The 25,469-nt window shown below is 43.2% G+C and overlaps 2 protein-coding genes and 1 pseudogene across 5 annotated transcripts; 1 reads left to right on the forward strand and 2 right to left on the reverse strand.

Annotated features, from left to right (window-relative positions):
* Positions 1-564: 564 nt before the first annotated feature.
* jagn1a (jagunal homolog 1a) lies at positions 565-3,395 on the reverse strand. 3 transcript variants are annotated; one of them, XM_041807543.1, is made up of 3 exons: positions 3,295-3,395; positions 1,612-1,712; positions 565-1,492 (listed from the first exon to the last, which is right to left on the reverse strand). In XM_041807543.1, exons 2-3 carry the CDS (start codon positions 1,698-1,700, stop codon positions 1,030-1,032), a joined length of 552 nt encoding a protein of 183 aa, XP_041663477.1. In that variant the 5' UTR covers positions 1,701-1,712; positions 3,295-3,395; the 3' UTR covers positions 565-1,029. The 3 variants fall into 3 exon arrangements, with proteins under 3 accessions (XP_041663477.1, XP_041663478.1, XP_041663479.1); XM_041807544.1 differs by having other exon boundaries at positions 1,612-1,715; positions 3,295-3,384; XM_041807545.1 differs by lacking the exon at positions 3,295-3,395 and adding an exon at positions 3,207-3,275 and having other exon boundaries at positions 1,612-1,715.
* Positions 3,396-5,777: 2,382 nt separating this feature from the next.
* Positions 5,778-8,976, forward strand: LOC121522284 (gastrula zinc finger protein XlCGF49.1-like). Of its 2 annotated transcripts, none has more exons than XR_005992960.1 (2): positions 5,778-6,029; positions 7,996-8,131. XR_005992960.1 is itself a non-coding variant. In XM_041806479.1 (2 exons), exons 1-2 carry the CDS (start codon positions 6,951-6,953, stop codon positions 8,739-8,741), a joined length of 765 nt encoding a protein of 254 aa, XP_041662413.1. In that variant the 5' UTR covers positions 6,888-6,950; the 3' UTR covers positions 8,742-8,976. The 2 variants fall into 2 exon arrangements, 1 of the variants encoding a protein (XP_041662413.1); XM_041806479.1 differs by lacking the exon at positions 5,778-6,029 and adding an exon at positions 6,888-6,969 and having other exon boundaries at positions 7,996-8,976.
* A 5,225-nt stretch (positions 8,977-14,201) lies between these two features.
* On the reverse strand, positions 14,202-16,614 carry LOC121522222 (annotated as a pseudogene).
* Positions 16,615-25,469: the final 8,855 nt, after the last annotated feature.

A 25,469-nucleotide genomic window follows, 5' to 3' on the forward strand; every position in this document is an offset into this window, starting at 1 on the left:
CTGGGAGGACTGATATACCAGCTGCGCAGCTAACGCTATGGAGACAGACGGTGTTTTTGGCTTTCCCTCATCAAACTCATCAAATACACAATCCAACAACTCCAAGGCGCTCTCGTGGACAAGTCGTGACCTGCACATTCACCATGCTATGAAATAATCATGGAACGTTACGAGATGGAGATGTTTTAAAGATAAATGCAAAGCCGGAACTACCAAGTAACTACGGCACTGCAACAGGTGCGCACTGTGTCACTCTGCCCAGTGGTTTACTCTGGGCGTAGTTCTGAGTATTTGCTTCATGTGTTGTAATGTTACATAATTATATGTTATTATTTCATAGCATGGTGAATGTGCAGGTCACGACTTGTCCACGAGAGCGCTTTGGAGTTGTTGGATTGTGTATTTGATGAGTTTGATGAGGGAAAGCCAAAAACACTGTCTGTCTCCATAGCGTTAGCTGCGCAGCTGGTATATCAGTCCCCCCAGATCTAGAAACAGCTTGCACTGACAACTAAAGGAAATGAACCTATTACTAAGACTACAGGAATTATGGCAATGGGCAAATTTGCCAAAATGTTAAAGTATCCCTTTAATGAAGAAGGCAACAGCAGCACATCTCCAGCAAAAGTAAACTTGTTTTCTTTTGAGAAATAAAGTACACATTTATGAGCAAAACATGTCTGAACATTTATGCATCCACCAGGTTACTGTTGAAGTATACAAATAAACAAAAAATGCCCTGTTCCTCCTGTATAACCTACTGAATGCTTTGGTCATGGTTTAATGTAACCTCTGATGGTGTGTGCTGGACACCCATTAACTATTTTTAAATAAATAAGCACATAAATACATGAATAAATAAAAATGAAAAATATGCAGGTTTAACTTCTAACTTTTACCTATATGTGTCATAGAACATTTGAAGTGAAGGTATAATGTTATGTAATAAATTATGATTTATAAATAGCATTTATAACTCATTATAAATAAAGACAAAAATACAGTTTTGCCCAAAATGTTTCCACTCCATTATTTCTTCTTCTTCTCCTGAGTGGCATCAAACCATGAGTCTAACAGCTTTTTCATGTAATATAACTGCCAGGCATGCACTTGCACAGCAACCACCATGATGAGGTACATAACAGTCACTGCAGAGAAGCCGAAAATAAAGCGATAGGCCTTTCCATGGCGATAGAGCTGCTGTGCTACAGGAAACATCTCCATTCCACCATAAATGAGAGGTGCAACTGAAAAAAGCCCGGCACTGATCATGGATAAGACCAGGTAGCTGATGTTGTTCTTGGGAAGTGAAAAGCTGCTGCATAGTAGAGGAAGAAGGCTGAGCAAATACGGGTACTCCCACTGGTACGGCATGGCCACTGTGTCATGAGACACCAGGTCAAAGTGGCTGACAGTCACCTGTGCCGCCACCAGCAGCCAGACGAGAAGGTGGACAAGGTTTAACTTTCGTATCTCTGACTTTAGGGGAGCACTGTAGAAGATAATAGACAACAGACAAGATGACAAGATGAATTAGTGATGGTTTTTGTTTTTGTTATACAAAGTATTTATATCTACTGACCAGTATCAGAACCAGATGAGGTTACTTACCTCATTTGGTAATGTGGTTTCACTTTTTCTCTGTGTTTAAAGTCAATTCCATTGGTACCAGTAGCTCTGGGTCCAACACGTGATGTCATGATGAAGGAATCCTACTGACAAAGAAAACAGATTTTATGTTCAGAATAAGAAAGAAACATTCTGGTTTATATTTCCTGATTATTTCTCTGCATTTTCACTTGGACCTTAAATGCCTAAAATAGTCCTAAATCAATAATTGTTGTAAAGAGACATGCAACTGTTATTTTTTTTCTTATTTTTGATTCACTTATTTGACACCTATTTGTGATAATTAGAACCTATTAAGTTTAAGAGCTCAGTCTGGTCTTTAAACAGGAATTAATTTTAACTCAACGGGAATTGGAATATCAACACAAATTGCCTAAAAATTCACAGAGACTACCTAAAATTTCTGTGAAATTTTCTTAAACATATTGTTAAAGTTTACCATACAAAGCACCCCAAAATTTCTTAAAATATTCCTCAAATGTTTCAATGAAACTTTATCCCAAAGCCCAAAATTTTAATCAAAAACTCCCCCAAAATTGCATTTTAATTTCTGGAAATTTTCAAAAAATTACCCGATAGAAATATATTCCCTAAGATTCCATGAAAAATGATGGAAAATTCCCCAAAACATGCCAACAAATTCCCTGAAAATTACATTAAATTCTAGAAATTTCAATGGTTACACCCACTCCAAATTCCCAATCAAATCCCAAAATTAAAAAAAAAAAAATCCCAAGTTTCTGAGCAATGCTTTAAGTTGTGAAGCAAAAATTTTCCCAAAAATTCAAATAAAATTCTCGCCATAGTTAGAAATACATTTCCAAAATTAACACAACATGACTGTAAATTCAAAAAAGTCCCCAACACCAAAAAAAAAAAACAAAAAACGTTGTTCCCCCTGAAAATACCCACAAATACTGTGCAAAACTGCAATGAAACAACCAGTGAAACCCTCAAAAATACTTCAAAATTTCCAGGAAGATTTTTGTAGGTTTCCAAGAAATATTCCCAAAAATATCCATGAAAATTCCTGAAAGCTTCATACCAAATCACAGTATCTTAAGTGAATTGTTTAAACTTAAACTGATAGTCCAGACAATTTTCTCTGAAATTGTAGTAGAAAGTATTACTATGTTGAAGGAAAGCCAGGATGTAATGTCCTCAGAGGTGAAGATATCAAAGACAGTTAAAATCAGTAAATACCCTTACTTTAAAGCCATTTAAACCTTGTTTTCTTCACTCTCTGCTTACATCAAACAAATGGTTGCTACATAACAATTAAGGCCATTTGACAATTTAAAGTAGCTCATGTTACATTATAACAATGGACCTAAGGCATGATGAACAAAAGATGCAAAAAGGAAGATTTAGGAGTAAATCCTGACAAAAAAAAATCATCAGCCTTAAGCCACACTGCAGTCTCGGTATTGTACCGTGTTGAAAATGAAACCGTAACCAAATGAAAGCTTTATTTAGATAGATTAGCTGGATTTTTTTTACCGGTACGAGAAAGGCTAACGTGTTAGCTACAGCCGCTAGCTTACCTAATTTAACCTTAGCTCAAAGGAGATACGTACTGTATTTTCTGGTTGTTGTCGTTTCAGCGTTTTAAAAAAATGGCAGAAAATCACAATTAATTAAACTCGGGCTGCTTTCAATGCTTACCGCTGCAAAATCCCTTACAGTTAAGCTGTGCTCCTTGTTTGAATGTGTAATAACAAAAGACGTGATGTATGGATGTTGTAAACAGCTCTGCGCATGCTCCCAGTCAAGACTTCCCCCACCGCAGCATCAGCATCTGTCAGAGCAGCACACAGGCGGATGTAGGCAATTTGACCTCGAGATTGCACTTTTCTTTTATCAGTTTGTCCCGTAATTCATCGGTTTATTTTTCCCCCCGAAATGCACTGTAGTTTAAGGATTTTACTGATGGTTATGAGTGTTATGTGGGGTTGTACGACACATTTTTCCAATATATAAGACAAAGGAGATGCTTTGAGAGCATGGGAGGCCTGCCCAATCGCCATAGCGCACTGATCATCAACTGGCGGCCCGGGGGCCATATCCGCCCCCCAGAAGCTTCCTGTCCGGACCCCGACAAATAATTAAATTCAGAATAAGAGGACAAGAAGATGTTGTGGTTTGAAGCGTACCCTTTGGCTTTAAATATCAGCAGCTGATAAATCCATCCCACAAGCAATTAACACTGAAATTGTTTTAGAATGACCATTTGTTCTGTTTTTACTGAAATTTACAGTCACAGTTAGTAGATATTTAAAATGGGTTAAGGTTGGCAGGAGTGCTGTAAAAATGGCCAGATAAAGTGGTGAAAAGGGGTAAGAGTAGCAAAAATGGATGATAAGTGGCAAAATAGGATGGGAAGTAGCAAAAAGAGACAAAACTTGGCAGGAAAAGTGGTGAAAAGAGGTCAAAATGTGGCAAAAATTGGTAAAATTGGAAAAAGGGGTAAAAAATATCAAAACTTGGTTCCAGATGACAAAAAACATCAGACAAAAAAGTAATTAAAGGAGTTAAAAAGTGGCAAAAATAGAAGAAAAGTGGCAAAAAAGGATAAACAAGTGGCACAAAGGGGATAATAGTTGCAGGAAATGTGGTTTAAATCGGTTAAAGATTTGCAAAAACTGGATTAAGGAGGCAAAATGATCAAAAATAGGTTAAAAGTCGCAAAAAATTGGTTTTAAAGTTGCAAAAAAAATTGAAAAAAGTAATGAAAAGGGATTCAAAAGTGGTAAAAATAGAATAAAATTGGCAAAAATGGATATAAGTGACACAAAAAGGATGTGTCTACAGCTGCAGGTATGAGGCAGAGCCGGTTTTAGTCATTTCAAGGCCCAGGGTAAAGACCACTGTGAGGCCCCTCTCCCTTTAGCTAAAAGCATCAATGATAAGTGAAAAAAAAATTGAAAGTATCTTTTTAATGTTAATAAAGCCACAGAACTACAGTAAATGTCCCAGTGTGAGATTTAAATACCCAGATAGTCAACCATTATTCATCAACTCTTTGAAGAGCATCTCAGAGCTCAAACTAATATTTCAACACAACATTAGACCAGGTGGAACCTGCATAAATAAAAAATATATAACCATTATTAGTAACATCCTTTCCTCTAACACTAAAGATTTTAATGTGGCCTATTGCATCCCATTTAATTACAGAATAATCCAACAATTCACCGTTTCATTTTATTTCCACCATGGATCAGCTGATCTATGATCTTCCTTACATCTCAGGTTTTGGAATGTGGCTCTTACTAAAGTATTTTGATACAATATGGCTCTTGGGTAGAATAAGGTAAGGACCATTGTTATGGACTGTATTCAGACACAGAGAAATATCAGTGGTAGGCAGAAATAAACTAAATTAGTTTGATTTGGAAAGCATGAACAGCCTGAAAGAAGAAAGAGAGGAATATGCCTGATAGAGTGTATAGTGACTATGTGTGTTATTGGGTAAGACCATTTGAAAAGGCTAAGGTGCCACTGCTGTCAGCATTATGGGCATGTGGCTGCTGTCTGTAAAGGACAACGAATTTGCAGAAGATGTGGGAAACATGCATGTTATGAGGAATGTGAAGTACCCGAAGAAAAGGTAATATGTCTACATTGTAAAGGAAATCATTTTCCAGGTTTAGTGAAGTGTCCTAAACAGATAAAGGAAGAGAAAGTGAGTAAAATCTGAGCAGAGAGTGGACTGTCATATGCTGACGCTGTGAGGAGAGTAGAGGGAAGAAAAGAAAAGCGGTGGAGCAAAATGAAGATGTGTGTGAAAAACATGGAGCTGAACAAAATATTTGCATCGACAAAATACATTTCTTGGCTTTCATATCAACGGTGATAAACTGTGCAGCTGAAATTCAAAGGAAAATAATGCTTGAAGCAGCCAGAACTTTTCTGAACATTGTTGACATCACAGGGGAGGAAATGGACCTAACACTGAGGGAAGGAACTGCACACAGCACGACGTAGGAAGAAGTATAAGGGAACTCACTGGGTGGACAATGTAAACAGTAGAAATTGCAAGACACAAATGATCCAGTAGTTGGCGGTAATGCAACGCTACGAATGCAAACAGCCATAAACTCCAATAAGAAGAAGAAGAAGAACCAAGCTAATATGAGCCACAGCGAGCTAAAGGCTTTAACGGATAACGGACCCTGAATGAAAATTTGCCGAGAAAAGTTTTGAAAATGCCGGGAATCCAAACAGTTAGGAGTTTAGTCAAATTCAGACAAACTATGCTTGCCGAAGAGATTTCGGAGCTGTTCGAAAGAAAGCTAGCAGACTATGAGGAGGAAATTTCTCGTTTGAAAGTAGAGAACCAGCGACAACAAAAACGACTGGACGCTGTTTTAACCCCGAAGTCCAGTTACACAGAGCAGGTTTGTTCTCTGTGTTATTGATTAAATATTATTATCAGCTGTATCTGTTGTGTAAGAGTAGTGAATTTGTTAAGCTAACTGGTGTTAGCTAGCAACTTTACTAGCGCCAGCTGTAACCATGACAGTCAGGAAGTACTTCTCATTTCACATTTTGGTATCCTTCCTCCTCCGTTTGCGTCGTTTCCTCATGTCTTAGCTCCACCCAGCGAGGAATTGAAAAAGAGATGCAAGGAGGAGAGAGGAGGCACAACTTAGTGAATGAGAAATCCTTCACTTCACGGCGTCAGTCTGAGTGACGTCAGGTACTGATGATGGGCTGATCAGCTGATTCACCCTCATAGCCCAAACAATAATTTCAAAAATCTTTATTATGACTCACCATAAAAAAATGTTTAAAAAAAATACGATCAAACTAACTCTGGTGCGGACTAAACAACCTGATTCTGGTCCGCTTGAAAACAGGGGGTCTCGGCAAAGCAGACCAACTTGTGAACCAAAGGCAGAAAGTGGCATAAAGCGTGATGATAAACGGATTTATATGTGATTTAATACACTCAAATGCATGTCTGTACCTCGCTTGGCATCTGTGCAGCCATAGCAACAGGTTGTAGTTGGTGCTGATTCATTTGTCTTATGCAAGGAATAGGGATGGGTACCTTTCACATTCGAACTGGTATGGTACAGATTCCCGATACCTGTGAACCGATTCCGATTCACTCATCAATCAATCATGCCTCCGTCCACGCAGAAGCATACGCGTCAAGCACAGGGTCTGTTATGTTATATTTGTGTTTACTGCAAAAAGTTAACAGGGGGTGGCAAATTGTCTTATTCAGCAAAGAAAATAAGCAGTGAGGACGAGCCTGTGGCTCTGTCACTCTTTCAAAATCACTCTGAATCCATCCTGACAGAGCGCTTCATATGGCGCCAGCTGCACCAAGTAAGAGAGATTGAGAGCAACTTTTAGGACGCAGTCACACTAGGCAGTCTGCAATCTCTGTGAGGTGACTAAGCAAACAAACATGTCCCTTTATCTACTATATTTCCATTGTTGATATTTGCATGATACACAGGCCAATCACAGTGTTTAAAGTGAGAATTCAGTGCGAGAGAGAGCGTGAGAGAGGGAGGGGGGTGAACAAGCAGGAAACAGTGTGGCAGTGCTGCAATTTCTGTTCCAAAAATGGTCCGAGTCCCCCGGACTATCAGGTGTGAAAATGACCTTGCTGACTGAATGGCCACCTACCAACTCGCCAGAACACACTCAAAATGTATAAAAATGTAAACGAAATAAGAATAAAGAAATCCTATTTTATGCGTTGTACAGTAAGATAGGCCTGTTGTTGTCATATGCAGACATCATTTTGGTGAAAACCACTTCCTGTTCAAAGACAAGGCTTAGCTTTCCTACTTAGGCTGTTGGTGCATCAGTCATGTGATGTGAATGTGACTGAGGTCAATGATCTCACCGACGCTTCATCATAGGTCTATTCAGAGCCATGTACAGTGTCCAGCCCATATTCATGAAATATGTAATGATGAAAAATTGAAAGTTTGACACCTTAACAGATGGCACCTATGTCTGGAAATAAAGAAGGAGCATGAAGATTTTCTTCATGGCTCTAGATGTGTTTCATATTTTTGATGAGAGGATCCTATTTCTGTGTGGTGGAAGCCCTGTCTCTAAAACTAGCTACATTATCAATGAAATATCAAGGAAATGTCTGTGAGTTTTGTAGGAACTGAGAAATGAGTCTGCCAGGAGTTTTATATTCCTCACATCCAAGCCCCTGTTGCAATTTCTAAAATGCAAGGAAAACAATGTTATACTTTGAAATGACTTCCAAACACCCACTCATTTACAAAATGTACTACACATCCCTACTCTGCAGAACGTAGAGCTATTACTGATTTACTGTTACAGTGACTATATTCAGGAAGCTGTGTGTTTGATTTTTCTCCACAGATGTCCAGCAGCTGATTGTGAGAAAAGAAGAGTTTCTCCATAGGCAGCAGAAGAGGAGCTCCAGTCTGAACCAGGAGGAGTCACCAGAACCAGCACACATTTGTAAAAGAAAGTGTCAAACAAAACAGCATGTCAGAGTCCACACAGGGGAGAAACCGTTTGGTTGTTCAGTTTGTGGTAAAAGATTTTTTCAATCAGGATTTCTAAAGAGACACCTGAGTGTCCACACAGGTGAGAAACCATTTAGCTGTTCAGTTTGTGGTAAAAGATTTTCACTACAAGGAAATCAAAAGACCCACTCGATTGTTCACACAGGGGAGAAACCATTTAGCTGTTCAGTTTGTGGTCAAAGATTTTCACAACAAGGCTATCTAAAGACCCACTCTAGTGTCCACACAGGGGAGAAACCATTTAGCTGTTCAGTTTGTGGTCAAAGATTTTCACAACAAGGCTATCTAAAGACCCACTCTAGTGTCCACACAGGGGAGAAACCATTTAGCTGTTCAGTTTGTGGTAAAAGTTTTTCTCAACAAGGAATTCTAAAGAGACACTTGAGTGTCCACGCAGAAGAGAAACCATTTAGCTGTTCAGTTTGTGGTAAAGGATTTTCACAACAAGGCCATCTAACGACCCACTCGAGAATCCATACAGGGGAGAAACCATTTAGCTGTTCAGTTTGCGGTAAAAGATTTTGCCAACAAGGACTTCTAAAGAGACCCTTGAGTGTCCACACAGGGGAGAAATAATTCCGTGGTTCCTTTTTGTTAAAATGTTTGTGATCAAAGGGTCACAAATCCAGTGCATTTCAAAAATCACAAGTGTGTTGCCATGAGCAGTGGAAATCCAGAATAAGATGTTTGTCATTTCATCTTTCTAAGGCCGGCCACACCAGATGATTTTTTAATCTGAAACGATTTTAAAACCGTCGGAGACCACAGACTTCAGGACAATTTCCAAAGATTTTTTATCTTTAATCCTCTGAACGCACACACTAGACGACTCAGCCAGATTGTCAGATCACTAGAGACCACACACACCTGCCGACCTGCCTATGACCTAGCGTGGTCACATGACTTCAGAAAAAACAAACACGGATTACTGTCAATACCGTCTTGCTGTCTCTCCACAACAGGCTGCCCTGGCATGCGTTACAGGTGCAGCAACAATCATAAAACAAGGGAAAAACTCAGGATGAAATCCTGGCTGGAATTAAGGTACCATTGTGTTTATGGTTGTGAGTGGTGAAAGTACGTATGATTCGTCTGGTGATGCTACTCGGTGTGCTCGCTGTCATTGGTCGTTGTGAGTACTCTGTCAGCGGCACTACGACCTGAAATTGTTGTTTGATATTTGCGATTCCGGGTTTGGGAGGCTACAACGCGATTTGGAGCAGTAAATTAATTGTGTTGACACCACACACATGCAGACTGCTCAGACAAATAATCATTTGCAACGAGGCTCCAGTCGGCATACACCCCCACGATTGTCGGGGAGGCAAATCTTGCCCCAAATCGGGCTAAAGATCCTGTAGTGTGTGGCCAGCCTAAGTAAGAGGAAGCATCTCAGTGATTGAAATTCTGCTTTTATTCCCGTATTTTATTTTTGTTTCCACCTCTTAGCTCTGTTAAATGTTAAGTGTTGAATTCATTGAGGATTAATGTTGGATCTTCATCACTATCATAACAAAGACTTCTGCTCTGTCTTTAATGTTTCTTGGGATAATATTTGTTATAAAATGGAGCTGTGTAAAGATATATTTGTTTGACTGATTGATGCTAGTTTCTTTTGTTCTATTTTGTTTTTTCTCTCATTTCCCTGTTCCCTGGTACTGAAATAGTTTTTTTTGATAAATATTAAGTTAAAGTCCATTTAAAGAAATGTTTGAATCTATTTAAGCATAGACTAAACCATTGGCATGTCTTTATTTATAAGGCTTTACTAAATCTGCTTCCATCATATTTGTGTGATCTTATTCATGTGAAATGTTCTGGAAGTTACAGTTTTCGCTCTTTGACTCAGTCACAACACTTGTTTTTGCTCTCTGTTCCCAAAATCCGTCTTGAAATGGGTAAAAGGAGTTTCAGGTATGCGGCTCCTGCAGCCTGGAATCTACTGCAGGAGACTATGTCTAGGGGAGCTGGTCTCTTTAAATCTTTTTAAAAGTAGATTGAAGACATTGGAGGATGATGCTTCAAGTTTTAGATGTTTTGACTAATGACTTTGTGCTCTGTCATTTGCGATTTGTTTGACCTTTGTTTATAACTGTTATATTTTATGTCTGTAACTCTGTTCATTGTGCTGCTGCCTTTATTGGCCAGGACACTCTTGTAAATGAGATTTCTGATCTCAGTGAGGTTTTCCTGGTTAATTGAATTAAAAATATTCTATTTATACACTTTTTCTTTTGGAATAAAGTTGGACTAAACATGCAACTAGATTTACTCTATCTCTATGTGACTACATGATGGACTTAGACCTCTAGAAAGTTTTTTGAACCTTCAGGGCGAGGCTTTATTGGGCAGGGCCAGAGTGGAGTCACACTGCTTTCTGACATTAACACACTGTTCTTAAACTTCCCCATTACTGTGCTTTAACAATGAGAAAAAATAATGAAAAAGGTATTTGGCTCGAAATGTTCCAATTAATTTAAAACAGTCTCATATTATGTGCTAGCTGAATCCACTGATGTTAAATTTGTCTTCATTCTTGATGAAAAATGCGATTTGAAAGGGAAAGGTCAATATGAATTTTTTCAGTCTTGAAGTAAGATAAGTCAGGGATCTTCTCAAGAAAAACCTTTAGTATCTTGATTACTTTAATAGTTTTCCCCAGTCTCATGGGTTACATCTAATAATCTCTTTTTTGTGTACTACAGGAGACCTTTGTCAGAATCATCACATAGTCCAAGTGGAATGCTCATGCTAGTCCACTATTTTAGAACCTGCACTTGTTGAATGTAGGTGATGTGATGAGATTTCAGTAAGCTGTTAGGGTTAGGTGCAGATTTTAAGTTTATGGTGTCAAGTCCATAAAAAAACACTACATTGAAACTAGTTAAGTCATACCATGTGTCATTGGTGGTTGCACCACAGAGACTAAAAGAAAGAAAGGCTGACTTTGGCTTCTTTCAAACTCAGGTTCCAGGAATCAGCTCCCACCACTGTTGTGACTGGTCAAATCACGATTTAGCCAGGTGTCCTGGTTGGAAGATTTATTAAAGTCTTCACAGGGTGTACAACAGTACATGTAGGAAATTATGTGCACATGTGTGTATGTTTATGTGTGTGTGGTTTCTATAGGAAAAGACAAGATAAATACAGATACAGGCGTCAAAAATGACAGTCATGAAATAACTTGAAATATTACACACAAAGGCACTTTAGCGGGAGAAGATAGCAAAGCATCACACATGAACTGAAGCTAACAGTGCACACTCTTTTAATTAGTCATCTAGACATCAAAGCTAATGAACTTAACTCTATAGACCTTGATTTCCACATGACATGCAAAATGTACTTTCATCTGAAAAAAGGACTTTAGACCACTGAGCAACAGTCCAGTTCTTTTTCTCCACAGCCCAGTTAAGACAGTTCTGACGGCTCTGATTCAGGATTGACTTGACACGAGGAATGCCACATTCGTAGTCCATGTCTAGGATTGGTCTGTGCGTAGTGGCTCTTGACGCGCTGACTCCAGCCTCAGTTCACTCCTTGTGAAGCTCCCCCAAATTCTTGAATGGATTTTGCTTGACAATCCTCTGAAGGCTGCGGTTATCCCTTATGCTGGTGCACCTTTTCCTACCAGACTTTTTCCTACCACTCAACTTTCTATGAATATGCTTGGAGACAGCACTCTGAGAACAACCAGCTTCTTTAACAATGACCTTTTGTGGCTCACCCTCCTTGTGGAGGGTGTCAGTGACTGTCTTCTGGACATCTGTCAAGTCTACAGTCTTCCCCATGATTGTGTAGCCTACTGACCCAGACTGAGAGACCATTTAAAGGCTCAGGAAACTTTTGCAGGTGTTTGGAGTTAATTAGCTGATTAGGATGTGACACCATGACTTTCCAATACTGAACTTTTTCCCAATATTCTAATTTTCTGAGACACTGAATTTTGGGTTGTCATTATCTGTAAGCCATATTCATCAAATTTTCAAGAAATAAAGGCTTGAAATATTTCACTCTATGTGTGGTTAGTCTATATATAATATATGGGTTTCACTCTCTGAAATGAGTGACTTACCTTGTGGACACTTACAAAAAAGATCCCAAATAGTAAAACGCCGATAAAGCTGTACATAAAAAAACTGGATGATCATAACCAGAGATGAATAAAATCACAATAACCCTAAATTGAAAATTTTATTTATGAATAAAATAAGAAATAGAATAAAATGTAACAATGATTGTGTTGATACTCATAATCATAAAATAATAAAATGACAAAAAAAAGTGAATTGATCAGTTGATAAATGCATTATTTGGTCAGCAATCATCTTCGGATCCAAACTCACAAAGTGTGAGTTCATCTGTCAGAGTGTGAGCTCCTGTTTGTGATCTAGCTGTGTTCCTACCTCTGTTTTCAAGCAAAACTATATGATGACGTCACACGTAACCAAGCCAACGTGAGCCAGAGTTAGAGGCTTTAACGGATAACGGATCCTGGAGGAAAATCTGCCGAGAGAAGTTGTGAGATGTCGGAAATCCAAGCAGTGAGGAGTTTGGTCAAATTCAGACTAAATGTGCTTAACGACGACATTTTGGAGCTGTTTGAAAGAAAGCTAGCAGACTATGAGGAGGAAATTTCTCGTTTGAAAGTAGAGAACCAGCGACAACAAAAACGACTGGACGCTGTTTTTAACCCCGAAGTCCAGTTACACAGAGCAGGTTTATTCCCTTTATTATTGGTTAAATATTATTAATCAGCTGTATCTGTTGTTTGGTATGAGAGTAGTGACTCTGTTAAGCTAACTGGTGTTAGCTAGCAACTTTACTAGCGCCAGTTGTAACCATGACAGTCAGGAAGTCGTTGATCAGAAAGTCACCAGTAAAGTCGGTCACCAGTTAAAAAGAAACACCAATAATTTGATAAATGTGATGTTTAGTGAAAACATTGATGATGGTGATCAGTGAAAAAGATGAAGGATGTGCTTAAAGTGTCAGTTTAATTGTATTTCTCGGTGTGCTGACATAAAGAAGGTAGAATATGCTAACCGTTAAAACCGTTGAAAAGACGTTAAAGTGGTTTAAAATGAGAGTCTTCACAACATCTAGTAAATGGTGAAAAACATGTCAAGAGTTGGGCATACTAGATTTGGTTGCAAGGGTGGAAAGTGGAAAAGAAAATTGTACTCAGGTAAAAAAAAAAGAGGAGTTACAAAACATGCCTCAAGTAGGTAAACATTTAGTGCTCTATAAATCTGCTCAGGTGAAAAGTAATTCATTTAAGTTTACTAACAGTACTGAGTATTTAGTAGGTATTTTTTCTGAGGGAGTTGTAAAGCAAAATATGATTTTTTTCTTAATTAGAAAAGTAAGAAAATATTAGGTTTTAACCATAATTTTCAGTTAGCAGGTACATATTTTGATTCAATTGCAGTGCAGCTGCAAATTCTGGATAGAATGGGAAAACTTTGGTTCAGTCCCATTTCCAACTTTGTCTCCTACCCCACATTTTCAGTGCTTTACCCTCAGGGTTTCTGCAGATCCTAGAAAAGTCTTAAAAATTTCACATCTGAAATTTAAGGCCACAAAACATCTGAGATTTTACCAGTGAGAGATGTTACATTTTCATAATTGTCTTCCGCCACAAATTGTTCCATAAATTTTCTCCATAATTCAGGGTATTCTGTGTTGGATGTTCTACATTTCCTGGGTGAGGACCCCAGACCCCTCTCTGATTTTATGTGACACCCTGTGATTAGATAAAGTCTGTACTGTTCTCGAACACTTGCCAAGTTGTGTAACATCCTGGCTATGGTTGCCTACTTAAAAATCCTTGCAGCCCACCTTCATTTTTAACCGGTTTTCCCTTACAAGAAAACAAACAAAGAAAAAAAACATTATTCTACTTTTTAAGAATGAAACTGTTTTGAATCAGATCAGCAGACCTAATAAAATGTCTTATGGCAACATCAGACACCCTCACCCAGGCGACCCAGCTGCGGTTGATCAGGCCGCGGCTTCTGTTCAGGTGGCATTCTCCTATCTCCATGGATCTCTCCTCCGGATCAAGAGCCACCTCGAGGCTTTCTCAGCTGCTTCGGTGATGTTCATGATGGCTCTGGTCCTTGCTCTTCCTGTAATGCCCAGTGCACTGAGGGCTTTGTGGAGTGAGTGCCCTGCAAATCCTCTGCAGCCTACTTCAATGGGCATACATCTCGCCTTCCAGCCCTGCTCTCGACAGCTGATGACCAGATGGCCGTATTTGGTCATCTTCCTCTCATGTGCTTCTCCCAAGAAGTCCTCCTAGGGCGCTGTTGGCTCCATGATGACAACATTCTTTGTGCTCTCTGAGACCAGGTCGATATCCGACCTTCGGGTGGTGCTGATGATGTGCTGGGGGAATTTCAGCTGTTTGTCCAGATCCACTGTGAACTGCCAGTCCCCGGCTGTCACCAGGATCCCTGCCGCCTCCCTCTTCTGTCCTGCCCTTGGCTGTTCCCCTGCCTTGACAGAGGTCATTGTGCAGGTGTTGTTGGTCACTCAGCTACAGCTGCTAATACCCTTGCTGATGGCTTCTGCAATAAGTTTCAGCACCTGGTTGTGGCGCCAGGTGTAGCGCCCTTCTCTGAGTGCTGTTGGGCAATAGCTCAGTATGTGCTCCAACCTTCCCCTTGCTGAGCACAGTGGGCAGTTTGGGGTCTCCACTTTTCCCCAGTTGAAGAGGTTAGCTGGCCTAGGCAGAACATCGTAAACAGCCCAAATCAGGAAGGTGATGCGGTGTGGCTCAGTTTGCTAGAGGTCAGACCAAGTGGCTTTCCGGTCCATGGCCTGCTCCCACCTGGTCCGGGCCCCCTGCTGCCTCAGACCAGCCGCTCTGCTCGTCCTTCCTTCCTTCCTCCACTGCAACCCTCACCTCCTCCTGGATCTGCCTCCGCTTCTCCTTCCCCTTGCTCTCCTTGCATGGAGGTGTTGTTGGGACCAATCCCAAGCCTGCTCTACCATGGGTCACCACCCCCACCAGATCTTAATGGCGCAGTCGTGACTCTGCATCCACAACTGCAGACTGGGCACTCCACTTCCTGCCGGTTCTCACCTCCACTCCTGTCTGGGCCACCTTCGGGTCACTCGAGTCTCTATACATCAGTACCTCTCGTGTCCCTGTAACCTTGAACTCTTCTTCCAAAGACTTCAGGGGCAACCGGAGCTTTGTGGTGCTCCCATAGAGGGTGATGTTGCCTAGGCTTCTAGGCAACCTCAACCATCTCCTAAGACAAGTGCTCACCTTCCTCTTTAAGGTCTCCACGGTGGACATAGGGACCTCATAGACAAGCAGCGGCCAGAGTATCCTTGGCAAAATACCACGCTGGTATGTCCACGCTTTGAATTTGCCTGAGAGGCCAGATCTGTCGACTGATCTTAACCAGTTGTCCAGTTCCTGGAAGCTGGACTGCACCGAACAGGAGTCCCTGAAGCTGCTGTCGCACACCTTGCCCAAGCTCTTCACCGGTTTCTCTAAAACTGTTGTTATCAATGACCCTTCAATGTTGAAATGGAACCTGGTAGTTAGTGTGCCATAAATTGTCAAATTTGGGTATGAATGTACAAAAAATGTGTTTGTATAACTTTCCAGCAGTTAAAGTTGTTCTGTTTACATTACCTTAAGTGGTAGGTGTATTTTATTTTATATATGTTTATCAAACCAGAACGAAAGTCATTATATTATTTCTCATTTGCTTTGAGGTTTGTTTTGATTAGAGTTTCCCGATCTCCCAACTGTGTGTGAAGTGGACAGGGTTTGCTACAAAAGTAAATTTAATCCTTAGGTTTCATTTTCACTTTATTGTTCATCAGGACTGGTACGCCTCGTCGGTTTACAACCTAACTAAGGTCTAACTACTTTTGTAACCATCAAGCAAATGCGCGGGCGTTTGTTGTATGTGTGTGCAATAAACGTAAAAGGAGAGACCTGAGTTGTATCCGCCGTACCTGTTCTGATAACCCTTCCAGAGGGGAGTTTGTTAAGCTATAGCAGGTAGCTTAGTAAAAGTCTGGACAGTTGTAAACCGCCTTCGGAGCCGTGCCAAGGAGTACACGGACCCCGAGCGGAAAACGGCCATAGTTGAGGACCAGCGCCAGGACAAGGGACTCGGAGTTGGAGTCAAAAAGGCCACACCAACGGGGGAGCCGAAGCCACGAGCTAACGGGACCGTTAATGGGCTGAACAATCTCCACAACCGCAGGTAAAGCTGTGTGGATAGTAAAAACTGCAAAGCTGAAAAAACGTCCGTTTCTGAGCTGAAGTACTGCTAAGTTACTATGCTAAAGGAGGCTAACGTTGCTTAGAGTTACCGCTGACAGAAACGTGACCGTGGATGCAACGCGGCTGCCCGCTGTGAGTGATAACAGGCAAAAGGTGGTAGCACTTGTAAGGAGCCGTTCGAGGACGAACCATTCGTTTCGAACGAATCTTTTGATCGAACGATTCGAATCTTTTGAACAATTCGAATCCTTTGAACGATTCTTTTTGTTGCTGAAGTAATTCAAGTGATTCGGTTCATTTGGAGGGAACAAAATGGCAGAAGACAAGCCAGATCTAGAGAGTTTAAAGCGGAGGCGTTCAAATGCACAACGGAACTTCACGACACGGATAAACCGCCTTAGTGTCTTAGCTGGCCGTTTACGTGAGGTTGATTTGTCAGAAGAGTTAACAAAAATGAAAGACGATTATGTTAAACTCCTCGATGCCAGTAATGACTATATTGACACACTGGGCCAGGTAGACCAATCAGACGACGACAGTGAGTCGCGGGATGCCCTGGCAAAGAGAGAAGCCAACGAGCTAAAATTCCTTGAAGCTGAGAGCATGATCATGGAAATGCTGTGGTCCAAGTATGCAGCACCAGACATAGACACTCTCGTAACACAGTTCAAGTCTGCTTTTGATCGGGCTGAGGCATTTGGGAAGGATAAAATAGTACCATGGTCGCAGCAAGGGGTCGAAAGTAGTAAGCTGGATAGAAAACTCCATGAACTCAGTGACACTGTGTATCCCTGGAGAGACTATCGACCGCACGGAAAGGACAAATGGATGCTCTTTTTGTCATTGAAAGAGGACAAGGAGCAACAGATGGATGAGTGGACATGCCGACGGGAGAGTGAGCAAGATAGAAGGGGCAGTCTTGAGCATGATGATGGTGGTGACAGTGACGGAGGTGAGACGGAAGAGGATAAAGATGTGGAAGGTGATAATGCAGTCGATGGGCATGTCAAATCAGCTAGTGATAGCCTTATAGCCGCTGATAACATCACTTTTACCCAACCAGTAACCCTCGCTGTTGCTACCCCAACTGTTACCACTGAATCCACTGTTGTCGCTCCACCCATTGACAGGCAGGGAACTGTATACGTTACAAGCCTGCCGTCCATTTTGGCTAACAGAGCAAGCATCAATACCAGCTGCCCTAAAGTTACTACCGTCAGTAGTCAGCCTCTAGGCAGGCATGTAGCAACCGCCGTGCTAAGTACACCCCAGCAGGCATTACGACCCACCATGCAGTCACAACAACCTGACAGTGGACTTAATGTCAGCTTTGCTTCACCTCCGACCCTCACCAGCACGCCACAACTGCTGAGCGTTCCTGCTCCGCCCGTCAATCTTAGCATGGGACAAGGGAGTAGTGTGTCGCACAGTGGCTTAGGTGCGTATGCAGGGGGGGTTGACAGCTCTCAGTGGGCCCGACCTAAGATTAGGCTCACACCAATAAGTTTGCCTAAGTTCTCCGGGGACAGGAGGGACTATTGGCGCTGGAAGGCTGAATGGGAGAGTATCCAGGCACAAGCAGAACCTACGGGATCACCAGAATGCAAAAAACTTCATTTGCTAGACAGTTTAGATGAAGCTGTGAAAAATAAACTCAGACTGTTACGTTGCAGAAATTCAAACGATATCTTCAGGGAACTAGAAAACCATTATGGTGATAAAGGGCAAACAGCAGAGGAGATCGTGCTAGAGCTACAGTCCCGACCTGCTGTAAAGAATCACCAGCCACGAGAGACATTAGAGTTGATCCTAGCAGTGGAGAGGGCAGCCTTGGACCTCACAGATCTGGGCTGTGTAGATGCTATACAGAACCAGTTGGTGATTCGGTCTTTAGAGAGCAAACTCCCTGATACCATGAAAAGAGAGTGGCTCATGTATGTAAGAAACCCTGATAACAATGTCCAACCAGGAAACCGTTTCGACAGGCTCTTGCTGTTCTTGGAAGACCAAAAGTCGTTACTTGTGAGGTTGGAGCAATTGCTACCCAGCAAGCCATGGCCTACTAACACTCCTGAGAGGCCAAGCTACCGGGAGAAGCTGGGTGACAGAAGGAGGGAAAAGAAGTCATTCACTAAGACTACAGCAAGTGAAGTCAAAAGAGACTCCCAGCAAATACTATGTGCTGTGTGTGGTGATGAAGAACATGGAGGGAGGCTCTTCCGCTGTAAAACTTTCAAGAAAGCTAATCTGTCGGAGAAGAAAGCCCAGGTGAAAAAAGTAAAGGCATGTGCGAAGTGCCTGGCTGTTCATGGGATCGACGGAACCTGCACTCCAAAGTACCTCTGTCGCAAGGAAGAGTGTAAAAGGGGCGACACTCCGGCGGATCACCACTATTTCCTCTGTCCTAAGGCACCTACAAAGAAGGACCCTGTTAAGAGGGAGAATAAAGTGGAGGAAAGGAAAGGACCTCGTGGTCCAACTGAGGAGCAAGAGGCTGTGTTTGCTGAGTTAGGACTAACTCCCCACCAGCTAGAAGCTGTCCGCAAAGCCTGTACAAACAAAGCAGCGTCGCAAGTATGTTCTGACAAGAGTCTGATAGAACAAAGTGGCTTAAGGGAGTATCCAGTCCTCATGATGCTCGTGCCTGTCACAACAAAGAGAGGAGACAGCCTTGGAGCCTTGGTCGATCTTGCCTCTGATACAAATTACATCACGCATCAGGCTGCTGAAAGACTCGGACTGACCGGTGAACCGGTCTCACTTGTCGTGTATGGTGTCGGCACGATGAAGGTGAAAGTCGATACGAAAAGATATCTTGTGACAATAAAGGTGTGGACCTCACGAGGGACCTTGAAACTCCACGAGATGATCTGCTATGGGATGGAAGACATTGCTAAAGTTGATCGAGTGGTGACATCGAAACGGCTGGAACAGTTTTTCCCAGAAGTTAAGCCGGGAGAACTGGCCCGCCCCGGAAAGATCGACCTACTGATCAGTACTCGAGAAGGCCGATTAGCTCCTCAAAGGCTGCAAAGGGCCGGCGACCTGGTACTGTGGGACGGTCCTCTGGGCAAGACTGTGAGTGGTGTGCATCCTGACCTCTTTGAAGAAGTGGAGGTGACCACATGGCGCTCAAAGACACATTTCGCTCACTCCATGAGGACAGTAGCTGTCAAAGTCGAAGAACATTTCCCGTCACACTTGGGAAGCCAACTGGGACAAGAAAGCAGCGTGGAAGTCCGAATGACAGCAGCGTGCAATAAAGAGGTCCTTGAGTGGCTAAAATGGGATAGCATCGGAGCTGCCTGTAACCCAGCTTGCGGGGGGTGTCGCTGTGGAAAGTGTCCACCGGGAGGGAAGGAGATGTCCCTCGCCGATGAGAAGGAGCTGGAGATAATAAGAGCAGGCCTGACCTTCCAAGAGAGTGACGCCCACAGCAACCAGCCACACTGGGATGCAAAGTACCCCTGGAAGGAAGACCCAGTCTCTCTTCCCAACAACCGTAAGGCTGTGGAAGCAACATTCTTGAGGACCGAGAAGCGGCTCATGAAGGACCCCATGTGGAGAGAGGCCTACATGAGACAAGTCCACGAGATGGTGAAGAGGGGGGCTGCTATTAAACTCACCAAGGACGTGCTGGACAGCTGGAAGGGTGCCACGTGGTGGGTGAGCCACCTGACTGCACCAAACCCCCACTCAGTGACTACGCCAGTTCGTCTCGTTTGGAATAGCAGCCAGGAGTTCAAAGGAGTGAGCATGAACAGCATTTTGCTCAAAGGTCCAGATGTTCTCAATCCCATCAGAGCGGTGCTCCTCAGATTCCGAGAAGGGGAACATGCAGCCATTGGGGACATCACTAAGATGTATAATTCAGTATGGCTAGAGGAGCAAGAAGTTCATGTGCACCGATTCCTGTGGAGAGACTCACCAGAAGATGAAATTGAGGACTATGCAGTTGTGAGAGTAAACATGGGAGACAAACCAGCGGGATGCATCGCGCAAGTAGCCATGAGAGAGACCGCAAGGTTGCCCCAGTTCTCTGACTTGGAGGAGGAAAGAAGAGTTATTGAGGAAGACTCCTACGTTGATGACCTTCTCACGTCCCACAACGACCCACAGTGCCTAGACAAGATCCTAGAAGGAGTGGAGAGGATACTCAAAGCAGGAGGCTTCTTCCTCAAGCCCTGGGTCCGGTCCGGTCAAAGTGGGAGGCAAGACGGGACAGAGTATAGGCCAGTGACTCTGATGTTGCCCAACCAGCTCGGGGTGGAAGATAACAAAGCCCTGGGGGTTGGCTACCTCGTGCAAGAGGACAAACTCTTTGTGATGGTCTCCATTAACTTCTCCAGAAGGAAGAAGAAAATGAGAACTGAGATTGACCTCACTGAACAGGAAGTGGAAGTGAGGACACCAAACCCACTGACTCGTCGTGTTTTACTGAGCCAGATCGCTGGGCTGTATGACCCAATCGGCCTAGCGACACCTGTGAAACAGAAAGGAGTTATCCTTGTGAGAAGAGCCTTCCAGGAAGCTGGCAAGCTTACTAAAGACACCTGGGATGAACCCATTTCTGATGAACTGCGGAGGAAAGCGATTGAACTGTTTAAGGAGTACACTCGCCTGAGTAGCATCAAGTTTCACAGAAGCCTTACACCCTCCGGCTGGAGGGGTAAGCCCTGGGGGATCACGTTTTCTGATGGAAGTTGTGAGTCCTATGGCGCTGTGCTATATTTGAGATGGGAGACGTCAGATGGTGTGGTCACACGGTTGGTGGAGTCTAAGGCCAAGTTGGCTCCCCTCGACCAGAAAGGTGACGCGGTCAAGGCTGAGGTCTGTGGGGCTGTCTTCGCCACACGCCTAAAGGGGTACATGTTGAAACATGGGCGGTTGGACGTGGAGAAATGGTACCATTTCATTGACAGTCAGACGGTTCTGGGAGCCATCCAGAGAGAGAGCTATGGATTCCAGACGTTCTTTGCTAACCGAATTGGAGAGATTCGGAAGGCTGGGCCCATAGCTGACTGGTGGTGGATCCCAGGTGAACTCAACATCGCTGATCTAATCACAAGGGGAAGCCCCCCTGAACGGCTTGATGAAACCTCTGTGTGGCAGAAAGGTCCCATGTTCCTGTCTGGTCCAGTTGAAGATTGGCCCATGAAGTCTGCCTCAGAAGTGGCAGCTAATGCTAGGGAGACAGTGAGTAAACTCCAGAGAAAGGCTTTTTCGGCAGTTCTCACCAGAACTCAAGCCAAGAAGTTGTTGAGCCTCAACAATCCTGATGGTGAAGACTCAGTGGTCACGGATGGAGTTAGTGAGGCTCCAGAATCATCAGGAAGTGGGTCGAAACTGACCTCAGTTGAGACCAGGGAAACGGAGACGCTGTGGGGAGCTATGCTCATAGACTTAGTGGATCCAACTAGGTATAGTTCTCTAGCTAAGCTCTGTAGGGTGGTCAGTTATGTCCGCAGAGCTGTGAAGAGGTGGTTGGCCCATGTAGGGAGGGCCTCCATGCCAGTAAAGTGGGAGGCGGTACTAACAGTGAGAGAACTTGAAACTGCATTCCAAGACCTGTGCCTAGCCGCCCAGAAGGGAGTTGCGTTTCCTTTGACGACACTAAACAGACTTGTTGTCAGCAAAGATGAAGCTTCAGGGCTCTTGCGATGCCATGGTAGAGTCCAGGCCATTACACAGGGAGGGACAGGTGTGCCCCTGATTCCCTACAGTGCATGGATCAGTATCCTTCTCACACGAGAGGCCCACAAAGCTAACCATGAAGGTGTTGCTGGCACCCTCCTCCGGGTGAGGTCCAAAGCATGGTCGGTGCAGGGACCAAGGATCGCCAGAAACATCATTGACTCCTGCATGCACTGCCGAAAGACCAAGGCGAAGATGTGCAAGCAGGTGATGAGTGAACTTCCCCTCGAACGAACTGAACCAGCCGCACCTTTTGAGTTTACGACTCTGGATCTCTTCGCACGTCGTTAGGGACACTGTAAAACGAAGACACAAGATGAAAGTGTGGGGTGTGGTGTTCAGCTGTATGGCTTCGAGAGCAGTGCATGCAGACATTGTGGTAGATCTGTCAACGGAAGGATTCCTGAAAGCGTACCAGCGCTTTACAGCTCTCAGGGGTCACCCTAGAAAGCTTTGGTCAGATCAAGGGACTAACTTTGTGGGCGCCAGGCCAGTGTTACAGGAGCTGTATGAATTCCTAAGTAACATCAATAAGGATCAGATCCAGGAGAACGCACTAGCTGCAGGTACCGACTGGAAATGGGTGTTTCATCCAGCAGACTCTCCCCATCGAAATGGGGCAGCTGAAGCAGCAGTCCGCGTACTCAAGAGAGCATTTAGCAGCATTGGCGAAGAAGGTATCCTGACAGCACTGGAGTTTCAGACTCTCCTCTACCTGGCTGCTAACCTGTCAAACGAGAGGCCAATCGGTGCCAGGGCTCAGGTACAAGATGAGACTGTGGAAGTCATCACTCCCAACTCTCTTCTGCTTGGTCGAGCAGGTCCCAGTGGAGACTGCCGGGGGTTTGAGTACCCGACTTACCCCTTCGTGCGTCTGAGAGCGATCCAGATCGAGGTCGACAAGTTCTGGAAGCGGTGGAGCCAGCTGGCAGGCCCCGGCCTCTTCGTCCACAAAGTGGCATGCTCCTGCTAGGAACGTTGCAGCAGGGGACCTGGTGTGGTTAGCTGACCAGAACGCGCTTAGAGGTCGGTTCAGGCTGGGTCGAGTCGTGGAGGTCTGTCCTGATGTGAAGGGGATAGTGCGAGACGTGAGGGTGAGGACATGCCAAAGCTGTCCAGTTTCCAGTGGACAGTCCAAAAGAAGCCGAAGTGTGGGGGACTACCCCACCACTATCCTCCACAGGGATGTTAGGAGACTGGTGGTTCTGCTACCAGTGGAGGAACAAGCCATGGATCCCCACCACGTGGTGTGTTTCGGTAATGGATCCCCACCGCGTGGTGTGTTTCGGTAATGGATCAAGACCCCCCCACCACCATCCCTCTTAGGGGTAGTGGTGTGTTTCGGTAATGGATCAAGACCCCCCCACCACCATCCCTCCTAGGGGTAGTGGTGTGTTTCGGTGAAGGATTCCACAATGTCATCAAGGACAATGTGTGTTGTTTGTGGGCATGGGAACTGCTTTGTGCTTACAGTTTTTCGTATTAAGACATGGCATGTTCATCTTTAAAAATGCGGTGTTATGTGCCTGGTTATGGGTTGAACTTTATATCTAAGAGCTTGTTTGACTGGTTATGGTGGCCTACTTGGATTCTAGAATCAGTAGACCAAGTGGGAGGTGTATAACTTTCCAGCAGTTAAAGTTGTTCTGTTTACATTACCTTAAGTGGTAGGTGTATTTTATTTTATATATGTTTATCAAACCAGAACGAAAGTCATTATATTATTTCTCATTTGCTTTGAGGTTTGTTTTGATTAGAGTTTCCCGATCTCCCAACTGTGTGTGAAGTGGACAGGGTTTGCTACAAAAGTAAATTTAATCCTTAGGTTTCATTTTCACTTTATTGTTCATCAGGACTGGTACGCCTCGTCGGTGAGTGACTATATGCTAGTATTGCTAGTGTCTCAAACAGGGATTAATGCCACATGAGCGATTGTAAACTTACCTTGGTTAATTCTGGTTTTTGTTTGTGTTTACATTGCAGGTTTACAACCTAACTAAGGTCTAACTACTTTTGTAACCATCAAGCAAATGCGCGGGCGTTTGTTGTATGTGTGTGCAATAAACGTAAAAGGAGAGACCTGAGTTGTATCCGCCGTACCTGTTCTGATAACCCTTCCAGAGGGGAGTTTGTTAAGCTATAGCAGGTAGCTTAGTAAAAGTCTGGACAGTGTTTGTCTGATACCACGTGACATTTCATAAGATATCTAAGGGCATTTGGGGGCATTATTTGGCTTTCACCCAAAAAATTGTTAATGTTTTAAATGTGAAGGAACTTAGAGTATTTTTAGTGTTTTGGGAATCTCTAATTATTTTAAAGATAATTTTCCAAGAACTCTCCAACTTTTAGTGGAAATTGTGTCTATACCTGGCATTAACAAGTTGTTGTCCATTACAAGAAAAGGGACTAGACTATGTCTCTTCATGAACGACAGCATTTCTTACTGACCAAATGGCCACCGACCAACTGGCCCAAACACACTCAAAATGTATAAAAATGTAAACAAAAATAGAGAAAAGAAATCCATATTTGATTCATTGTACAACAAGATAGGCCTGTTGTTTTCATATGCAGACAGGCATCATTTCTGGTGAAAACTACTTCCTGTTCAAAGACAAGGCTTAGCTTTCCTACTTATGAGGTTTTACTGATCCCAAACAAGAGCAAGAAACCTAGAATGCACTCCAGACAAACGCTCAAGTCTCAGGAGGTTAAGGCTGTTGGTGCATCAGTCAGATGAAGTCAGACTTCATCATAGGTCTATTCAGAGCCATGTACAGTGTCCAGCCCATATTCATGAAATATGTAATGATGAAAAATGGAAAGTTTGACACCTTAACAGATGGCACCTATGTCTTGTAATAAAGAAGGGGCGTTTTGTGATAAAAAATTTTCTTCATGGCTCTAGATGTATTTCCCATTAAGTTATAACTGTAATAGGCATATTTTTGATGAGAGGATCCTATTTCTGTGTGGTGGAAGCCCCGTCTCTAAAACCAGCTACATCATCAATGAAATATCAAGGGAATGTCTGTGAGTTTTGTAGGAACTGAGAAATGAGTCTTCCAGGAGTTTTGTATTACTCACATCCAAGCCCCTGTTGTAATTTCTAAAATGCAAGGAAAAAATGTTATTACTTTGAAATGACTTCCAAACATCCACTCATTTACAAAATGTACTACACATCCCAACTATGCACAACATAGAGCTATTACTGATTTACTGTTACAGTGACTATATTCAGGAAGCTGTGTGTTTGATTTTTCTCCACAGATGTCCAGCAGCTGATTGTGAGAAAAGAAGAGTTTCTCCATAGGCAGCAGAAGAGGAGCTCCAGTCTGAACCAGGAGGAG

This window comes from Cheilinus undulatus, linkage group 15 (assembly GCF_018320785.1).
Source record: "Cheilinus undulatus linkage group 15, ASM1832078v1, whole genome shotgun sequence".
Lineage (NCBI taxonomy): Eukaryota > Metazoa > Chordata > Actinopteri > Labriformes > Labridae > Cheilinus > Cheilinus undulatus.